Source organism: Odocoileus virginianus, chromosome 27, assembly GCF_023699985.2.
Source record: "Odocoileus virginianus isolate 20LAN1187 ecotype Illinois chromosome 27, Ovbor_1.2, whole genome shotgun sequence".
Classification (NCBI taxonomy): Eukaryota; Metazoa; Chordata; class Mammalia; order Artiodactyla; family Cervidae; genus Odocoileus; species Odocoileus virginianus.
The window spans coordinates 44,264,262-44,286,584 of NC_069700.1; the positions used below are offsets into that span (position 1 = coordinate 44,264,262).

At 37.5% G+C, this 22,323-nt stretch overlaps 2 protein-coding genes across 2 annotated transcripts; both read left to right on the top strand.

Moving 5' to 3' along the window:
- Window positions 1-5,610: 5,610 nt before the first annotated feature.
- OR12D3 (olfactory receptor family 12 subfamily D member 3) lies at window positions 5,611-6,561 on the top strand. The gene has a single exon (XM_020887243.2). The coding sequence runs from the start codon at window positions 5,611-5,613 to the stop codon at window positions 6,559-6,561; it is 951 nt and encodes a 316-aa protein (XP_020742902.2).
- Window positions 6,562-12,606: 6,045 nt separating this feature from the next.
- Window positions 12,607-13,563, top strand: LOC139031550 (olfactory receptor 12D3-like). Its single transcript, XM_070456950.1, has one exon. The coding sequence runs from the start codon at window positions 12,607-12,609 to the stop codon at window positions 13,561-13,563; it is 957 nt and encodes a 318-aa protein (XP_070313051.1).
- Window positions 13,564-22,323: the final 8,760 nt, after the last annotated feature.

Below are 22,323 nucleotides of genomic sequence, written 5' to 3' on the forward strand. Positions count from 1 at the left end.
AATACTTCAAAGATCCCATACATAAAAACGTAAATTAAACAAATTTATTCCCATTGTTTATTCTTCCCTGTTGTTCATCATTTCCCCAAATCCTTCCAGTTTCTTTATTTTTGGAACTCAGTTTATATTTCATCATTTTTAGTTTTCATTATATTGTTATAGGTGATATCATGTTTTTGCATTTACAAGGTGTTAGACTTTTGAAGGATAAGAGCTGTCTCTTCTCTTTTATATTCTCATCACCCCCTTTTGCTCATGATCAACCAAAGGTTCTGCCCCAAATTTATTATTAAAGAATTAATCTAGTGACTTCACAAGCATCCAAAGAAGGGTATAAGTTGATACTTATGGAAGAGAAATAGGGAGAGAATAAGTCTCTGGAGAGAAAATCCCATGACATTAATGTCCAGATACCCCTAGGGAGGTTTATATAGGATTTAGTCTGTTTGTTCTCTGGTCAAAATAAGAGATGGATTTGCTGAGACTTAATCTCACATCTAGGTAGAGGTTGTTGCAATAAAATGGGTGTAAGAGTCTTGAACAGCTGGAGCTATCTCTGATGATCTTATTCAAGGAGACAGTAAACACAGTTGATCTCTGATTTTTGGACATCCTTTTTGAGCCAAGAGTTTATTTTATTATAAAGTATGTGAAGACAGATGTGCAGGACAAATTAGCTGAGAGTGAACAGAAAAAAAGTGAAAGGAATAATTTTCTGAAGGAAAGGCACTAATATCATTGGAAAAAGCGAGTGGAAGTACATGGGGAAAACTCTTTGAATCTAGGGTGTGAAAATTACAGAGTGGAAGAGCAGGTGGGTTCACAGCACAAGTCATTAGCTAGTAAAGCTTTGAATTTCTTAATCTACGTGTGTGTACATTTTTTATTTTTTTGGTTGTTTGCTATTTATATCAGTGTAGACTCTTATTGAGATCAAGTTAGGTGTATGTTTTAATTAAATGTCTGAGTGTCTATATCTGTTTAGTGGTGTGTGGGTGTGGGTGTGTGTGGGCAGGTGTGTGTGTTACCAAGAGTTAGAGAAAATATAAGGAGAAGAAAGTGAAGTAGAGAAAAAAATTACATGAGTAATACCTTAATATATGTCAAAATTAATGATACAAAAATGGCATGTTCTGGTTCTAGTCAAACAATATTTTAGATTGTATTTACTGTTTATAAAATGACTTATCTTTGCAATAGTATTATTTTTAGCAGAAGACAGATGGTGCTATTATCCAGGAAAAATATAATAATTTTCAAACCTCTTGTATGAAGTATTTACTTATGTATTAATATTTTAACTTGAGTATATCCACAGTTTCCAATATATGCATAGGTAATAATGTCCTTCAATTACATTCATGACTGCTGAGATTAATCATCTTCTTTTCTCTACCAACAATTCCATTTAGAATATTTCTTCTATATCCATACTCATGGAATGCAGCTCCTAGATTTTTGTGTTCTTTTACCAATAATGTAATTTCTTAAATTTTGAATACTGTTTATAGACAGCAATTAATCATTAAGAATCACAAGTGTCTTTGAGAACAGTCCATGACAAAAATGAATTGCTAAAACTAGCCCTATATGGCTAAAAGTTATTTCAGTCAGTCAGTCAGTTCAGTCCCTCAGTCGTGTCCAACTCTTTGGGACCCCATGAATCGCAGCATGCCAGGCCTCCCTGTCCATCACCAACTCCCGGAGTCTACCCAAACCCATGCCCATCAAGTCGGCGATGCCATCCATCCATCTCATCCTCGGCAGTCCCCTTCTCCTCCCGCCCCCAATCTCCCCCCCCCCCCCGCCCCCAGCATCAGTGTCTTTCCCAATGAGTCAGCTCTTTGCATGAACTTAATCACAAATATTCATTGCTTACTTTCTATGTTGCCATGTCCTCTAATAAACTGGAAGAGTCTTCTGTGAGTGTAGCATCACATTCAGGAGAATAGTATGGATAGATTGTAGGTGAGAATGTTTCAAAAGAAGACAAATCTGACCTTTTGAGGGTAGTTTTTGTAGCTGATAATGATTGAACAGGTAATCACAATCCAGTAGTTAATTCAGTAAGTATAGAGAGAGCACCAAAACAATGTTCCAGACACTGTTTTAGGTGCTGGGTTGCAGTAGTGAATAAAATAGACAACAGTTTTGTGTGTGTGTGTCTGAGACTGCAAGACATATTTAATAAAATCCAGTACAGCAGATTAAGATAAGTGCGATTGATAACAACATAGCAAGAAAGGATACGATTTTTTTTTTTTTTGTAATTTAACCTGGAGAAGACTCTTGAGAGTCCCTTGGACAGGAAAGAGATCAAACCAGTCAATCCTAAAGGAAATTAACCCTGACTCTTCAATGGAAGGACTGTTGCTGAAGCTTTTAGCTACAATACTTTGGCCACCTGATGTGAAGAGCTGACTCACTGGGAAAGACCCTGATGCTGGGAAAGATGGAGGGCAAGAGAAGAGGGTGACAGAGGATGAGATGGTTAGATAGACTCACCGACTTGATGGACTTGAATTTGAGCAAACTCCAGGAGATAGTGGAGGACAGAGGGGCCTGGCATGTTGCAGCCCCCTAGAGTTGCACAGGACTTAGTGACTGAACAAAACAATCAGAGAAATTCAAGATGAGGGTATAGCTTTAGGGCAAAGGTCTGAAAGAGATGTGGGAATTAAACATGTGAATTTATTAAGTGTAAGAATGCTTCATACAAGTCGAGAGCTGGTGCACAGATGTTAAGATGAGAATGTAATTAGTGTTTTAGGAACAACATAGAGATCAATGTGGCTGAGTAATCCAGGGATAGAGTGGAAGTGGAAGCTTAAATCATTAGACATATTTAACAGAATAATCCTGGATGCTGCTTTGAGAATAGGAGACTGGATAAGTGTGGAAATAAGATCATTCCAATAATCCAAATGAGTGATGATGGTGATTTGCACAGTCACATAGGAGGCAGTGAGAAAGGAATTTTGCATCTGCAGTCATGAAATAGGGTAATCTGCACATCTCCTTTCTGTTAAGTCCTTTTTCAAGTATTGGTATCAAGGTCATGCTAGCCTTATAAAAGAAGTTGAGAGTATTCTTTCTTTTGGGCTTTGGGCTTCCCTTGTGGGAAGTAAGAAAGAATCTGCCTGCAATGATGGAGACCCAGGTTGGGAAGATATCTTGGAGAAGGGAACGGCTACCCACTCCAGTATTCTGGCCTGGAGAATTCCATGGACCGTATAGTCCATAGCGTCACAAAGAGTCTTAAATAGCAGCTACAGTTTCCTATATAGATATCAAACTATTCAAATTTTCTTTCTTTTACTGTTAGTTTTAGTAATTTATTTTTGTTTTGAAGTAATTTGTAAATGTCATATAGATTGTTAAATTTATTGGCATGAAGTTGCTCATAAAGATCTTCTATAATTTTTGACATTGATAATATCCATAGTGATCCATATCCTTTTAAATTGATATTTTGAGCTCTCTCTCTTTAACAGTCTTACAGGAGTTTATCACTTTCACAATCTTTTCAAATAACTAAGTTTTCACTTTACTGCACTTTTCTTTTCTATTTTAATGATTCATGTTATTATTTTCATTATTTCCTTTCTTTTGCTTTCTTTAGATTTGAGATGCTGGTTTTATTCATTCATTCATTCAGTTTCTTGAAATACAACTTTAGAGTACCGATTTTCAATATTTCTTCTTTTCTAAGATATGAATTCAAGACATAAAATCTCTCTGTTTATTTCTTTAGCTACATACTAAAAGTTTTGATATGTCTCATCTTCATTATGACTTGGTTAAAATATTTTTAAAAATCTATTTGGATTTTCCCTTTATCCATGAATTATTTAGCTGTGTGTTGCTTTATTTCAAGCATTTAGTGCATTTCTGGATATCTTTTTCTTACTTTTTAAAAATTTTACCATAGTCAAAGAGCATTCTTTGAATGACTCAATCTATTGAAATTTTTGATGCTTAAAAAAAAAACCTATCTTGATTTTGTAAATGTTTAATGTGCCATTAAAAATAATGTGAATTCTTTTCTTTTTCCATTCATGTATTCTAGTCTATGTAGTATTAACATCCACAAGTCATAGTGATTATTGCCTTGTATAGTCATTTTTCACTTTATTGGGTCAATTTTTCCTTACATGTACACAGACACATACCATTCTGATGTTCTTCACTTCTTTCTGCATTTCCATTCTTCTACTTAGGATCTTTTCTTACTGACTAGAGAACTTCTTTTAGTGTATATTTTTAGTGTAGTGATAAGTTCTCTCAGTTTGTATTTTGCTCTTTTTTTGTGGGTGTGAATTCTTTTCTTATTGAGCTGTTTATGTCAATCAAATTTGCAAATTATGCTTTTCAAATTTTTATATTCTTAATAACTTTTTTTTTGTTTCCTCTTCTATAAGGCATAGAGAGAGAGATATTAAAAACTTCTATTAGGATTGTGAATTTTACTCTTTCTTCATTATTTCTGTCAACTTTTGAAGCTATTTTATTGGGAGCTTACATTGGGTTGTGATATTCTGGACCAGTTGTTAGCAGGGGAATGTTAGTGTGGGTGAGGGTGGGTACGCTGCTGCTTAATCGCTCAGTCATGTCTGACTCTTTGCGACCCTATGGACTGGAGCCCACCAGGTTCCTCTGTCCATGGTATTCTCCAGGCAGGAAGACTGGAGTGGGTTGACATTCCCTTCTCCAGGGGATCTTTCCCATCCAGGGATTGAACCTGGGTCTCCCACACTGCAGGCAGATTCTTTACCAACTGAGCCACCAAGGGCTCCCTCAAATGGCAAAGCATTTAGTATATTTTTTTCCTCTCTCTTTCAATGTTTATGCTTTATCTTGTTCTAATTCTTCTCCTCTTGTAGAAATTCCCACTAAATGTAGGGCACTTTTTCCTGGGGCTGAAAAATCGGGGATGTTTTCAAAATTCTCTTCCTGTTAACACTTTCTACTCTTTCAAGTTTTTCTCAGCTACACACACAAACCCACCACTGTGCTGCAGTCTTGTGACTATTGATGCTAATTATGCTGTTTTTATTCCCTCTGCTTAAACACAATATTTGAAGATTCTGGATTTTATGTTTCTTAGTTTTGCTGAACGTTTAGGCTTGTAGGAAGGATGTGTTAATTCCCTGAGGCTTTAAATTATCTTAGGAGAAAAGAAGAAATCCTCACTAGGCTACATCACTTTTACTGCCAGAACCGAGAATCATAAGCTGAACAATTATTTCCTTTGTATGTTTTAAATTTTTCTAACCTCTAGTTTTTTTTGTCTAACCTCTAATTCTAATGTTGTAAATAAGATATAATCATGCTTTACATTTTATACTTAAAAAAGTGCCTTTTATCTATGTATGATTTACTCATTATAAGCTGTTTTTATTAGTACATGATAAATTCTGAAGCAATAAAAAAGATGTTTGACTAATATTTAGGAGTGGTAAAGCTGTTTATTTACCACTTCTAAACATTCTCCACACTGGAGCTCACCCTTAGGCTTTTCCAAATAATAAACTTGCTTCACTTAATTCCCACAGTGTAAAATTCAAAAAAACTAACTCATCGTCATCATTACATTTGCTCCCCAAAGCAATGGAGAATGTCACTACAGTAGATGAGTTTCTGTTACTTGGCCTGACCAGTGTTCAGCAGCTGCAGCCTTTCTTCTTTGTGATTTTCTTAATCATTTACTTGATAAACTTGGTTGGAAATGGAGCTATATTAATGATTGCGATTTTGGAACCCAAACTGCATTCCCCCATGTACTTTTTCCTGGGAAACCTTTCTTGTCTGGACATCTGCTACTCTTCAGTGACATTGCCCAAAGTCCTTCTAAACCTCCTCTCCGCTCGCAGGGCCATATCTTTCCTGGGCTGTGTCACTCAGCTACACTTCTTCCACTTTCTGGGAAGCACAGAGGCCATCTTACTGGCTGTCATGGCTTTTGATCGCTTTGCTGCCATCTGCAACCCACTTCGTTACCCTGTCATCATGAACCCCAAGGCATGTATTCTCTTGGCAGCCATGGCCTGGATCACCAGCTTCTTTTACGCTCTGATACATTCTGTCATGACTGCACGCCTGAACTTTTGCCGCTCTCAAGAGCTCAGTCACTTCTTCTGTGATGTCAAGCCCCTCTTGGAGCTGGCCTGCAGTGATACACTCCTCAACCAATGGCTTCTTTCTGTTGTCACAGGCAGCATATCTATGGGAGCTTTCTTCCTGACGCTTCTCTCCTACTTGTATATTATTTGCTCCCTTCTGCTCAAGCATAAGTCCTGCAGAATACTCCACAGAGCTTTGTCCACTTGTGCCTCCCATTTCACGGTGGTGTGTCTTTTCTATGGACCTGTAGGCTTCACGTACATTCGTCCTGCTTCAGCCACTTCCATGACTCAGGACCGGATGGTGGCCATCGTCTATAGTGCGGTCACGCCAGTGCTGAATCCACTGATATACACTCTTAGGAATAAGGACGTGAGGCTGGCACTGAAGAAAACCTTCGGGAGCAAGTTATTTAAAGACTGCTGGCAGCACCACTGAGATTAATGAGGTTTATACCTGACTCCGATTAAGATTTTTATCCCTTCACTCTAATAAATGGTCTATATGATTTTCCCTCAGGAATCTGTAGCCCCGTAACCGTGTTCTGCACTCAGCTTTGTGTCATTATTTGCTCAGTTTTTATTTACCTACTCATTTATTTAAGAGATAGTCATTGAATATATATTGTGACAGGCAGCATAGTAGGTGTAGGAAGCAAGACTGAGCAAAAGAAATTCTAGAATCTCACACAATGAACAAATTCATAAGTATATATGTCAGGGTAATTAGATGCTACAGAGAACTAAAAAGAGATAAGAAAGATAGGAAGGGATGAATGCAGGCACTTACTACATAATAAATGATTTATCTGTTTCCTTTCTATTTGATCCATTCTATTATCATATATGTCAGATGTTCTCGTATCAATTTATTCATTGGAAAAAGATCAGCTGATCTAAATGCTAGAAAATGCACTCAATTTTTTGGTAAATCCCTTGTTGTATGCCTTGAAAAGAGAAGACATATTAAAACTGAGATTTATAATAAATGTCTCCATCAGCATCTAGATGCAGGATAATTGGAAGCCAGACTCTCAGGCAGCAGTTTTCAATGAATGTCTATAGACTTCCTTCAGTGGAAGTCTGTAAGAAGTGAGTTTGTCTGCTTCTCCTTCACTGATCCCTGGGGTGGTAGCCGGTTAAGAACAGTTTCTTTGTTTGTGACTGTCCTGGTAAGCCCAGAGACACAAGCCCCTCTGGTCATTAGAGCAGGCTATCTGGGTTATGTGGCCTCTGGGTGTCAGCAACAAAAACTGGGACACCAGAGAGATGTTTCTTTATCAGAAACAGCAGAGATCTGAGCCAGGGCAGAGCTATAGCCTGAAGATTGCATCCATTGGACTCCCCCCCCCCCCCACCCCCCAGCTGTGTGATAAATGAGAAGATTGCCTCTTAGGCTGTAGCTTTTAAGGGAAGCAAATAGTCCTATTTCACAGAAAGACTGAATGTTTCTGTCTATGTCTCTGTGCTGTGCCAGGGGAGACAGCCAGTTAAGAACTGTTTCCCTGTTACAGACCTGTGGGAGCCAAAAGATGTGAGCCCTGCTATCCACTGGAGTCAAATGGTCAAGGGGTGTCCCCTGGATGTTGGGATATATTGGCAATCTAAATGAGGCAGAGGGATAGAAAAGAGATGTTGTCTGCTAAGGCCTCTGTCTATGGAGAGTATTGTAGTTGGCCTCTAGAAGTGTGCCAGATAAGAAGCCTATCACTTAGGTCAAGCCTTTAAAATAAGCAAATAGATCTCCTTCACATGAAGACTGGACACATTTCATTCTTTGGGAGTTTTTTTTGTCTGTTTGTTTTGTATTTTGTATTTTGACTGTGCTATATGGCATGTGGGATCTTAGTTCCTTGACCAGGGATTGAACCTGCACCCTCTGCATTGGAAGCTCCAAGACCTAACCACTGGAAGACCATGGAATTCCACAACTTGATTTTTAAAAAAACATTTTGATGCAAGAAAGTCTCCTGGGGCTTCCTTTGCTATTTTCATCTCCTATGTCTAGTCCTCCCATGAGAAGGTAAGAAGGTCAATCTGGGAAGGACTTCGGTCTTAACCACTGGACCACCAGGAATTCCATAAGACTGGACACATTGCAATCTGCTGCCTCTTTTCTGAGCTTTGGGGAGTAGTAGGGTGTCAGTTAGCCAGAGTGAGGTCCTGTGAGCCTTTTAAGAACTCTGTCTTAGTTCTCCATAGCCTTGTGGGTCTCACATATGCAAGCCTTGTTTTTCAAAGCTAGATGTCTGGGGGCTTGTTCCTCAAGTGAAATTCTTTAGAGTTGGGGTACCAGATGTGGAGTCTAAATTCTTTACTCCTCAGTGAGAAGCTGGGAGTTGTGAGTTGCCGTGCTGGGAATAGAGTGTTTGGCCAGATTGCATCTTGGTCTCTCTGCCTGATTCAGTGTGGAATATTTCTCACTGATTTGATGTGTAACAGTTCTTCAACTAGTTTCTGGTTTTCTTTTCTGTGTAGCTATAGATTGGGTGTGTCCATGGGAAGAGGTGAGTTCAGGGTCTCCTACTCTGCCATCTTGAACCAGAACCTCTGTTATTCTCTTTTGTTAATTCAGAATCCGCTTGTCAATATCCCTGAAAGAAAATATATTTTAAATTGGATGAAAAGTAATCCTTTGGCAAATGTCATCCTGCAGTAGAACTGGATAAAATTCTAGATATTTGTGATTGAGGTTTCCAGACTATGATTCTTAACATCACAAATTCTCTTTCTGCTTCTTGCAAAATGTCTTCATAACCCTTATTCAGAATTCTCTGTAGTCATAATTGTGTGTGTGTGTGTGTGTGTGTGTGTGTGTGTGTGTGTAATCACTTATATAGAGTTTGTTCACTTACAGATATTATTTTATTTAACCTTAGTCATCACATCAATCAAAGTAGATTGGTTTCATCATCTGTTTACAGAAGAGGAAAACCAGAGACCAGAAAGGAAAAGTAATTTAACTATAGTCACACTGCGAGCAGAGCCAGGATTCTAACTCCAGGAGATCTTGTTCCAGAGTCTGAGAGTTTTATTGTATGTATCTATAAATAATCATTATTAAGAAATTTTGGGCTAAGGCAGATTATAAGAAAAATCTGTCAATTTCTCTCCCATTTATAGACAGGATCTATTTTGAGTTTGACAAGGCACTTCATTTTCATTTTGGTGGCTATAAAGCCCTTATTTTGTTGTTGTTTTCTTTTTCTCTGACGTTTCTCAAGTTAAATCAATCACCTTGTCTTGTCAAAATGGCTCAATTTAAACTTTATCGTCTTTTAATTTCTTAATATATTTCTCTAACAATGACAAACTTTGGATCCACAAGCTGTTAAGAGTTTCCAGTGAGAAGAGCTGTATTGTTTATAAATTGTCATACTTACTCTTTCTTTAATCTTTTAGTGGAAATCACTGGCTTAGCATAATATTCTTTTCTAGTTAAATGTAGCAAAATGTTATACCAAATAGATTAAAAAAACAAAATAACTATTTATTGAAAGATTAAAGTAGAGAGAATAGCCCTTTGAGAAGAGATCCCTAGACATCTATGCTTGGAACATCTCTAGGGAGAGTTCAGAGGGGATTCAATGTGCTTTTTTTGGGCTTAGAAAGGGAATGAAGGGCAAGTCCTCTGTGATTTATATTTACTCTTAGGTATACGATACTTGTCATATAAGACTCTGAGCAGCTAAAATCTTTCTGATAATTTTATACAAAGAGATAATCAACATATTATAGCCCTGATTCTTGGGTTTCCTTATGCACCAAAACCATATATTTTTTCCAAGGTATGTACACAGAGGAGTAAAGAATAGGGTGAATTGCCACAGTCAGTAAATAGACCATAAAAGTATAGGTAAGAAGGAAGGTTTTTGTTTTTGTATGTGTACAAAAGTGTGGCTTTTTTTTTTTTTTGGTGTTTTGTGTATGTGTGTGTGTTTTATAGAAGGAAATTGAGACCATTAGAAAGGGTGAGTGAGAGTAGCAGGGGAATCTCTTTGAATATAATTTGTCAAAATTATAGGGTAGAATAAGTGGGTTTATGGCACAATTTCTTAGTTGGAAAAGCTTTGGTTTCCTTAATCTTTTTAATCACTCATCTTTTGTATGAAGTAGATATAGCAGCACATATGCATTTCTACCTGTGTACTTGTGAGTGTTTTTTTGTGCAAGAGATGAAAAACAGTATATAAAGAGCTGCCTCATTTTACTATTTCCTATGTACTGAAAATTATTTAACTAGTCCTCTATGGTCATTTAGTTTGTTTGTAATCTTTTCTATGGCAATGATTAAATAAATATCATGGTAAATACATAATTTTTTACATTTGCAAACACATCTGAAGGACAATCTAGAAAGTGGAATTGCTTTGAGTGTGAGATTTTTAATAGTTATTGCTAAAATATATGTTAGAGATTAAATCAACTGACACACCCATCTGTGTGTATTCTATCACCCTCAGGCAAATATAATGTCTCAAACATTTTCAGTTAAGTTCAGTCGCTCAGTTGTGTCCGACTCTTTGCGACCCCATGAATCGCAGCACGCCAGGCCTCCCTGTCCATCACCAACTCCCGGAGTTTACTCAAACTCATGACCATCGAGTCGGTGATACCATCCAGCCATCTCATCCTCTGTCGCCCCCTTCTCCTCCTGCCCCCAATCCCTCCCAGCATCAGGAACTTTTCCAATGAGTCAACTCTTCACTTTGAGGTGGCCAAGGTATTGGAGTTTCAGCTTCAACATCAGTCCTTCCAATGAACACACAGGACTGATCTCCTTTAGGATGGACTGGTTGGATCTCCTTGCAGTCCAAGGGCCTCTCAAGAGTCTTCTCCAACACCACAGTTCAAAAGCATCAATTTTTTGGTGCTCAGCTTTCTTCACAGTCCAACTCTCATATCCATACATGACCACTGGAAAAACCATAGCCTTGACCAGACAGACCTTTGTTGGCAAAGTAATGTCTCTGCTTTTTAATATGCTATCTAGGTTGGTCATAACTTTCCTTCCAAGGAGTAAGCGGCTTTTAATTTCATGGCTGCAATCACCATCTGCAGTGATATTGGAGCCCCTCAAAATAAAGTCTGATGTTTCCACTGTTTTCCCATCTATTTCCCATGAAGTGATGGGACCAGATGCCATGATCTTAGTTTTCTGAAGGATGAGGTTTAAGCCAACTTTTTCACTCTCCTCTTTCTCTTTCATCAAGAGGCTTTTTAGTTCCTCTCCACTTTCTGCCATAAGGATGGTGTCATTTGCATATCTGAGGTTATTGATATTTCTCCCGGCAATCTTGAATCCAGCTTGTGCTTCTTCTGGCCCAGTGTTTCTCATGATGTACTTCATCAAAATAGCATAACATTGTGTTTTAATTTGAAATTCTGCTTTGAATATTTGTACATTTTTTCATTAAAAATTATGTTATAGCTTTAGTAGCTTAGGAATGTTGTGCTGAAGTTTTCTATTTCACTTCAAATATTTTTTTCAGAAGAAAATATTTGATTAAGAAACCATGATTTTCTACTTATCTGTTTTTTTCTTATTGTGCTTTTATGTAGATGCAGAAGTTTTCATATTTATTGTTTATCTATGAACAAGGTTGAATTTGGGAGCGAGTTATCAGCAGGAGGTTTATGGGAAAAAGGATAGGATATTTTCCCCAGATTCTTGGCTTATTGGTCCCCTCCTGTACTGCAACATTCTCACTGCCTCTGTAGTAATGTACTTTTCTCCTCATTCTATCATTACAAGCACACTGACTCGCTCTTTTCTGATATTCTAGAGAAATTCACTCTCGGCATGAGGTACTCTTTTCTGAGACTGAATTTTTTTTGCTGTTTTCAATATTCTCTTGCTGTTAGGCAGCTTGGTATTTGGGGATTTTCCTGCATAAATAGCCCTGTTGCTGTGATGCCCTCTTTTGACACTGACATCAATTCTGCTGATGTGTATTCCCTCTGCCTACACATGGTTTGAAGTTTGTGGATTTTAAAAAATGTCTTCTAGTTTTAAGAAGGTTTAGGTTGTGGAGAACCTACTCTTTTTTAAAAGAAGATATTTAGGACTATTGCTAAGCTTCTATCTGTACCCAGAAATAAATTTTTATAAATATATCTGACAAGACTTTTTTTAGATACATTAATTTTAATGCTACAATGAGGCTAAAATTGAGTCCTGTTCTGTTACTGTATTCACTGAATATCTGCCTTTACTCTATATGAGCTGCTTTATAGGTTTAATTCAGCATCCTAAATATGCTTCTTAGTTTTATGTATCACATATATCACACTGACTCAGAATTTATCCCAAATTTCTGTCCTTAATTATGTTGCAAGTGAATTTAATTCTAACATTTCTAATTATTTTACTCACCATAGATCATCCTTATATACTTTCAGATGACGAACTTGCTTCATTTAACCCATACAGTCTACTAGAGCAGCTTTACTAACGCCACTATTATCACTCCTTCTCAGAGCGATGGAGAACATTACTACAGTGAATGAGTTTCTCCTGCTGGAACTGACCTCCACTCAGGAGCTGCAGCCTGTTCTCTTTATGACCCTCCTGATTATATACATGATCGACCTGTTTGGAAACGGGTCCATATTAGTGGTTGTCATCTCAGAGTCAAGGCTCTACACCCCTATGTATTTTTTCCTGGGAAATCTTTCTTGTCTGGATATCTGCTATTCTTCAGTGACATTGCCCATACTAATGGCAAACCTCCTGTCTGCTCACAAGGCCATATCTTTCCTGGGCTGCATCACTCAGCTACACTTCTTCCACTTTTTGGGTGGCACTGAATCCATCTTGCTGACCATTATGGGTTTTGACCGGTTTGTGGCCATCTGTTATCCACTTCGCTACACTGTTATCATGAACCTTACGGTGTGTATTCTCTTGGCATCCATGGCCTGGATCACCAGCTTCTTTTATGCTCTGATGCATTCTGTCATGACTGCACGTCTGAACTTTTGCCACTCTCTGAAACTCAACTACTTCTTCTGTGATGTGAAGCCCCTCTTAGAGTTGGCTTGTGGTGACATTTGGCTCAATCAGTGGCTCATTTTTATTGTCACTGGCAGCTTAGCTATGGCAGCGTGCCTTCTCACTTTCCTCTCCTACTTGTATATCATTAGCTTCCTTCTGTTCAAGAACCGGACCTGCTGTGGGCTCCACAAGGCTCTGTCCACATGTGCCTCCCATTTAATGGTGGTATCTCTGTTTTATGGAACTGTGGGGCTCACCTACATTTGCCCAACCTCTGCCACCTCTGTAATACAGGAGCGGTATGTGGCTGTCATACACACCACTGTCACTTCACTGCTGAATCCACTGATATACACCCTTAGGAATAAGGAAGTGAAGTTGGCTCTGAGCAGAGTGTTTGGGAAGAAATTAAAGCTGTCTAAAGAAAATCATTGGCAGCACTAGAAAAAAAAATCAAAACTCCATTTTATTTTTATGACATTTATTTCTCATTTATAGTACTTTTGATACATTTCTTGTATTTTCTTTTCCTATCAGAAATTTGTTCCATTTGTAACTATGTTCTTCATGTATATGATTCCAATTACTCTTCATTAGTCATTCATTCACTTGAAAAATGTTTTTCAGCAAGCAGTGTTCAGTTTGCAGAGGATACTACCTTGGAAAAGATCTATGAGTACCTGACATGAGGACATGGATCTTTTTCATTTGAAAACATTTGCAAAGATAAGATGAACAAGTTAACACATATGTCTTTCAGAAGATAAAACACATGGAATATAACGAAGAATGAGCATGTGCCAGTGGGCACTCTTTTGTAAGATTGGGTCTATGAAATCTTCTTTAAGAAATGACATTTGAGCAGAATGTCAAAGGAAGTAGGGAAGTGAGTCTTGCAAGTATGTGACAATAAAGCTTTTTATGTAGAAGTGACAGAGAATGAAAGAGTGTTGATATAGAGTGTTGTTCCAGTAAGAGGTCCCATGTGCCTGGAGCTCAGTGAGTAATGAAGCGGGTGGCAGGAGATAAGGGCAGAAAGTTGATGATAGTCATGTCATGGGCATCCTGTTTGGCTGAAGGCTTTCAGCACTTCCTCTAGGTGATTAGTATGATACGGGGGCATTTGAGCCAAGAACTTACTTGACTTCTGTGGTGAAAGAATCACAATGTTATTATGTTGAGAACAGAGAGTAGGGGAGCAAGGATGAAATTAGGATTTCCTTATAATCTTTTGGATGAGAATTGATGGCAGCCTAGACAAGGGTAATAATGGTGGGTACAGGAGAAGAAGTTAGATTGTGCATGTATTTTGAACACTCAACTTTCATTATTTACTGCTAGCTGTGTGGTAGGAAGATGAGAGGCACTGCGGATGATCATTAATTTTTATGTACTTATGTTAACACCAAGATATGTCGATAGTGTAGAAAAATCGGGCTAAGAACAGAGGAGGGTGTGATAAAGGTTTTGATTTGTTTTTCTCACCATAATAATGTTTTGCATTGAGTTCTCCTTCCTGGTAATTGGGCTTCCCCGATAGCTCAGATAGTAAGCAATCTGCCTGCAGTGCGGGAGACCAGGATTCGATCCCTGGGTCAGGAAGATCCCCTAGAGAAGCGAATGGCTACCCACTCCAGTATTCTTGCCTGGAGAATTCCATGGGCAGAGGAGCCTGGTGAGCTACAGTCCATAGGTTTGCAAAGAGTCAGACATGACTGAAATGACTTAACAGGGCACACACTCAAGATTACCACAAAGGTATAACAGTTTAAATGTATTGGTCCACAAGATCTTAGTGATGTACAAATAATCATTAATATTAAAATAAAGGAAAAATTCTCAAGTATTTTCTTCTGATTTCTTTTCAGAATATGCCAATACAGGCAGACCTCAGAGATGCTGTGGGTTTCCAGACCACCACCATAAAGATGATATGACAGTAAAGGAGGTCACACGAATACTTGGTTCCCAGTGCGTGTAAAAGTTATGTGTACACTATACTATAATTTGTTAAGTGTACAATAGCATTATGTCTAAAAAACCATGCACGTACCTTAATTAAATGTACATCATTGCTAAAAAAATGCTATCATTTGAACTCTTCAGTGAGCTATAGTAATGACAGCAAATATCACTGATCACAGGTCACCATAAAAAATATAAAGTACTGGAAAAGTTTGAAATACTGTGAGAATTACCAAAATGTGACAGGAGATTCAAAGTGCTGTTGGGAAAATGGAGCTGACAGGCTTGCTTAGTTAGACCTTGTGCCAGGTTGTCACAGACCTTCAATGTTGTACAACATTATAATTTTGTAACAACAACAAAAAAACACAGTATCCACGGAGTGCAATAAAATAAAACAATAAATCAAAGTATGTAGGTATCTCAAGTAGAAAAATGGTGAAAAATGCTGGACTCTCCTTCCTATACTGCCCTCTTCTTCTGGATCTTGGTCCTGAAAATCCTCAATGCCTTGTTAGCTCTCTGACTCCTTCAGAAGGATTTTTGATACATTGACCAACCTTTTGTTCCCAACCTGAGGGTTATAGAAAATCGCGCAACCTACTGTTGCCAAAAGCATAAGTTTAGCTGTAGCATTTTTAAATTTTTTTTAATTGATTTATTTTAATTGGAGGCTAATTACTTTACAATATTGTAGTAGCTTTTGCCACGCATTGACATGAATCAGCCATGGGTGTTCATGTGTCCCCCGTCCTGAACCCCCCTCCCACCTCCCTCCCCATCCCATCCGTCAGGGTCATCCCAGTGCACTAGCCCTGAGTGCCCTGTCTCATGCATCGAAGCTGGGCTGTAGCCTTTTTGATCCCACTTTTGAAGTGAGGTGATTGTATCCCTTTATAAAATGACTGAGATATGCAGCTCTAGGTCTGTTCTCGTAGTTTTAGTATCAGACAATTTCCTTCAAATATGCAGAATTATTCTCTACATCACCGCCCCCAACTGGAAATAACTTCTGATTCGGCTTACTTCTTTCAGTCCACACTGACTGCTCTGCTCTAGGAACCAAACAAGACCTTGAAAATTTCCTTCTGCTGTCTGGTTCATATCTTAATCTCTGCTACTTAGTTTAAAAAGAGAAATTTGGCAGCTTTTTCTTAACTTTGCAGAAATGAACTTCCTTTCTTAACGTCTTCCTACTCCCTTCTCTTGCCTCCATTGTTTTCTGAATATTTATTTCTTTTTTATTGTTCTGGGATTCAGACTTTTTCTAATACTTGTTTTGAAAAAAGTTTGGATTTATGCTTCTTTCTCTTCTTATTTCTTTCAGGAAAGTTTTTAGAAGATAAGAGAGGAACACTGATTAATCCAACCATATTATTAACACTGGTATTAACACTGACTTAATAACAGCCATATTAGCACTGGATGTTTTATTTGTAGCTTTAAATGATGTATATAATAATTTTCAAGTCTTAATTTCTGTGAATCTCTTCACCAAGAAAGCTGGCTGAAATTTGTGTGGTAGCAAAATAAATGCAGAATGATTAGGAAAAAATGTATAACTTGATATTACTGTCAAATCGATTACAGTGGCTATGATGACATTTTACAGAAGGAGATAAAAAGCAAAACTTTCAAGGTCTTCCTTGGTGGCTCAGAGTAAAAGAATCTGCTTGCCAATGCAGGAGATACAGATTCAATCCCCGATCCAGGAAAATCCAAATGCTCAGAGCAAGTAATCCCAGGCGCACAACTATTGAGCCTCTGCTCTAGAGCCCAAGAACCACAACTACTGAGTGCAAGTATTGAAACCAGTGAAGCTCACATGTGTTAGAGCTAGTGCTCCGCAACAAGAGAAGCCACTGCAATGAGAAGCCCGTGCACCGCAACTAGAGAGTGGGCCCCACTCACTGCAACTAGAGAAAATCTCATGCAGCAATGAAGACCCAGAGCAGACAAAATAAATAAATAAATAAACTTTTTAAAGCAAAACTTTTAGATATTATGCTCTTTTAAGATTTCACTCTTTTTTGAACAATTGCTTCTCTTATTCCTCTAAGTGTATGCTATTTAAATTTATGTAATTATGTAATGAAGTTCACATTAGCATCATCTAAGTACAACAATAAAAACAACAGCAATAATAAAAATTTCAACATTATCCAGTTATAAGGATTTAATATTATGGAAAATTATAATGATAGTACTATTTTGTGGAAAATAATAATAACAGTATTTTTCTTATTTTGCCCCTATAGACAATTTTACAATGTACCTTAATTACTAGTGAGATACCTAAAGTCCCCAAAGTCTTCATCATTGCTATTTGGGGAAAAGTAATTAAATTCTCAGTACTCTGTGTGTGCTTTTTTAAAGAAATCATTTAAGCAGGAGAGTTTATAAAGAAGAGGGATCCTGGTGTTGGGTATGTGAGTTGGACGAGAACAGCAGATTCCAGCCATACTTCCAGTGGTTCCAAACATAAGTGGGGACAGATGGTAACACTACAGGAGAAAATTTCACTCCTGTTCACATAATAATATGAGGGAGAGGCTCTTATTTAATTATGAGGGTAACATTTTTCTTCATGACAACTCCTGATTGAACCTACACCACAGCAAATCAAATTAAACCAAACTGGGTAAGTGGGGCAAAAATAAGTTGTCTTGAAAAAACAAAAAGACTTCCTATGAGTTTTCTGCAAAGGGAAATCAGCTAAGTTAATTCCTCATGAAAGGAGACTAGAAAGATTGATTTAACAACGAACAAATATGTGTTGTGTGCCAGGTACTGTTATAGATTCTCAGAAGGCATCATTAAGAGACAATACACTGACTTTGTAAAGATTATATCCAACTAGGGGAGCAGGTAATACACAATAAAGATGATAAATAGATAAATGATATGGGATTTCAGAAGGTGTTATATGTCACGGGGAAATGAAGGAGAGTGAAGGGAGTATGGAGTGTATGAGGGCACCAATAGGATGATCAGAGTGGGTCTCCTTGAATAAATACCATTTGAGGTAAGATTGAAATGAAGTTAGGGCTTTTGTCAGATAGCTAATCACAGGGAAGAGCAAAGGGGAACAGCAAACAGGCCAGTGTGACTTGGCTGATTGAACTCAGGGGAGAAAGGGAGGAAATTAGGCTGGAAGAGTAAACAGAAAACGACATTACAGAGGTTGTAGTCTTTCTTAGAATTTGAGTTTATGGAGAATTTCCTGGTGGTCCAGTGGTTAGGACTCCACACTTTCATGCCAAGTGTCCAGGTTCCATCTCTGGAACTCTGTGTGACTAAGATCACACAAGCTGTATGGTGTGGCAATGAATAAATAAGTTTGAATTTACAATCTGAGCTGAAGTGTGGTGGGAGGGTTATAAGAAAAAGCATGATGATGGAAGGTGATTTACAGGTGAGGTTAGAAGCAAGAAGCTATTAATAATAATATTAGAACTGTTAATAATAATAACTAAGACATGACATGGACTCACTTGATAGCTAGAGAAGTGAAAATAAGTGGTAAGATTCTGTGTGTATGCATTTCATAATTGATCCAACAACTAGAGTTCAGGGGAATTTTGAAGTAAAGGTCTAATGAGGTAGGTTGAAGAGAGACAGGAAAGAAAGAGTGGAGACCATCAATTTAGACATTGTTTGTGAGAAGCTTTGATGTAAAGATAAGAGAAAATGGACAGTGAAGAAAAACAGAGAGAAAGGAAGACTTAAAAATTTTTTTATGATAGAAGAAATAATAGCCTGTTCCTTTGCTGAAGAGAATGTTACGTTAGAGAAAGGAAAAATAATTAGGGAAGAGAGAATGGCACTGTGGGAGTGCATACCTGATTAAGCAAATGGGTATCATCGAAAGCACAAGCAAGAGCTTTGGCTTTGAAAAAGCACAGATTGGGCAGGGAGAAAGGCTCATGAGGAGGAGAATATCTGTATGATTCATGTTGTTATATGACAGAAACTAACACACCATTATAAAGCAATTTTCCTCTGTTAAAAATAAATTGAAAAGAAAGTACAATCACTTTCTAATAATACAGACACAAATGATAGTGAGTCTGGAAGTTCTTTTCAATTGCTTTAAATTTCTTATAGACAAGGAAGCAATGTCAGCATTGGACAGTCAATATGGAGAAGAAGGTTAGCTGGAGGTTTGAAATGGTTATCCAGGAGTGTATGAGGGTGAATGGACTTGAAGGTTGTAAATAAGTCCTTGAATACACTGTAACTTGATCAAATGGAAGCTTAATTTCAGCTATGGTGTGAATTTCAAATATAGTTGAATTTCAGCAAGTATTTAGCAAAAATCAATATTAGCATTCTGTGCATGTCAATTTAACAAAGAAATCTCTTGCATCATTGATGAATTCCATTAGGGTTTGATATGTTTATGTTATAACTAAGACAAAAGTGAATCAAGGAAGTTATATGCCTGGATTTCTCTCATTGGTCAGTGATCTAGTTTTCCTGAAGTACAAAACTTTTTGAATACCGGAAGAAATGTTCCTCCATTTTTGTGTTATTCACTATATAATGGCTACAAATATGATACACTTTTAAGTTTAATCTGCATCATTTCCACCACTTTCTTAAGCCTAGACAATCAGAAAACCATAAGCCACGCTTATAATTTTTGGAATTTACCAATTCCTTGGCATAAGTACTTCCGCCATGACCAACTGCAAGCTGTTAATGTGGTTCACTGAACATGAATTTGGAAATAAATGAGCAGGCCATTTTATGGCATCGCCAACATACAGATACAATAAAAGTGATAAACTCTAAAATGCTAAAATAGGAACATCTAAAATGATTAGGGAGTGATATTTTGTGTAATTTTGTTGTTGTTTAGTCACTAAGTTGTGTCTAACTCTTTGTGACCCCATGAACTGCAGCACACCAGGTTTCTCTGTCCTTCACTATCTCCTGGAGTTTGCTCAAACTCATGTCCATTGAGTTGGTGATGCTGTCTAACGATTTCATCCTCTGTCACCTGCTTCCCCTTTTGCTTTCAATCTTCCTCAGCATCAAGGTCTTTTCCTTTGAGTTGGCTCTTCTCATCAGGTGGCTAAAGTACTGGAGCTTCAGCTTTAGCAACAGTCCTTCCAATGAAATTCAGGGTTGATTTTCTTTAATATCGACTGGTTTAATCTTGCTGTCCAAGGGACTTTCAAGAGTCATCTCCAGCACTATAACTCAAAAACAGCAGTTCTTTGGTGTGCAGCATTCTTTATGGTCCAACACTCACATCCTTTATTACTAAAATGTCTGTTAGAGATTAAACCAATTGACATCCCCATCTGTGTGTATTTCACCACCTTCAAGAAAATAAATGTTGCAAACATTTTAATCTTTGTCAAAATAGTATATCATTGAATTTTAATTTGAGTTTCTGTTTTGAATATTTGTATATTTTTTCCTCACTAACAAGTATGTTATAATTTTAGTGGTTTCACTTAGGAGTGCTGTGCTGCCGTTTTTCTGTTTCACAACAAATATTTCTTTCAGGTGACGTAATTCTGTTAAGAAATCATGATTTTCTATTTTTCTGTTTTTTTCTTATCATACTTTCATGTGGATACAGAAGTTTATCTATTTATTGTTTATATATGAACAAGTTGGATTTGGGGGACAAGTTATCAGGAGGTTTATATGGCATGGGGGATAGGATATTTTCCCCAGATTCTTGGCTCATTTGTCCTCTCTTCAGTTGCAACATTTTTACTGTCTTTGTGGTAACATACTTTTCTCTTCATCATTACATGCACACTGACTTGTTTTTTTTTCTGGTATTCTGGAGAAATTCACTCTCAATGTGAGGCATTCTCTTTATGAGACTGATAATTTTCTTCTGTTTTCAATATTCTTTTTTTTCTTTTCATTTATTTTTATTAGTTGGAGGCTAATTACTTTACAATATTGTAGTGGTTTTTGCCATACATTGACATGAATCAGCCATGGATTTACGTGTGTTCCTTATCCTGACTGCCCTCCCCCACCTCCCTCCCCACCCCATCCCTCTGGGTCTTCTCAGTGCTCCAGCCCCAAGCACTTGTCTCATGCATCCAACCTGGAGTGGCGATCTGTTTCACACTTGATAATATACATGTTTCAATGCTGTTCTCTCAGATCATCCCACCCTCGCCTTCTCCCATAGAGTCCAAAAGTCTGTTCTGTACATCTGTGTCTCTTTTTCTGTCTTGCATATAGGGTTATCGTTACCATCTTTCTAAATTCCATATATATGCGTTAGTATACTGTACTGGTGTTTGTCTTTCTGGCTGACTTCACTCTGTATAATGGACTCCAGTTTCATCCATCTCATTAGAACTGATTCAAATGTATTCTTTTTAATGGCTGAGTAATATTCCACTGTATATATGTACCATAGCTTTCTTATCCGTTCATCTGCTGATGGGCATCTAGGTTGCTTCCATGTCCTGGCTATTATAAACAGTGCTGTGATGAACATTGGGGTACGCGTGTCTCTTTCAGTTCTGGTTTCCTCGGTGTGTATGCCCAGGAGTGGAATTGCTGGGTCATGTGTTTTCAGTATTCTTTTGCTACTAAAACTTCTTAGTACTTTGGGATTTTCCTGCATAAATAGCCCTGTTGCCGCTATGCCCTCTTCTGATGCTAACACAAATTCTGCTGATTTGTATTCCCTCTGCCTACACATGACTTGAAGTTTTTGGGTTTACAAATTATTTTTTTCTAGTTTCATAAAGGTTTAGGTTGGGGAGAACCTACTCTTATTTTTTTAAGCAGATATTTAGGACTATTGCTAAGTTTCTATGTGTACCAGAAATGAGAAGTGTGCCTACTATGTCCATTTAAAAATATTTAAATTTTTACAAATACATCTGACAAGACTCTTTTCAGATACACTAATTTAAATGCTACAATGAGGCTAAGACTGAGTCCTGTTCTTTTACTGTATTCACTAAATATCTGCTTTTATTCTTTATGAGTTGCTTTATAGGTTTAACTCAGCATCCTAAATGTTTCTTAGTTCTATGTATCACATATATCACACTGACTCAGAATTTATCCCAAATTTCTGTCCTTAATTATGTTGCAAGTGAATTTAATTCTAGCATTTCTAACCATTTTACTCACCATAGATTATCCTTATATACTTTCAGATGATGAACTTGCTTCATTTAACCCATACAGTCTACTAGAGCAGCTTTACTAATGCCACTGTTATCACTCCTTCTCAGAGCA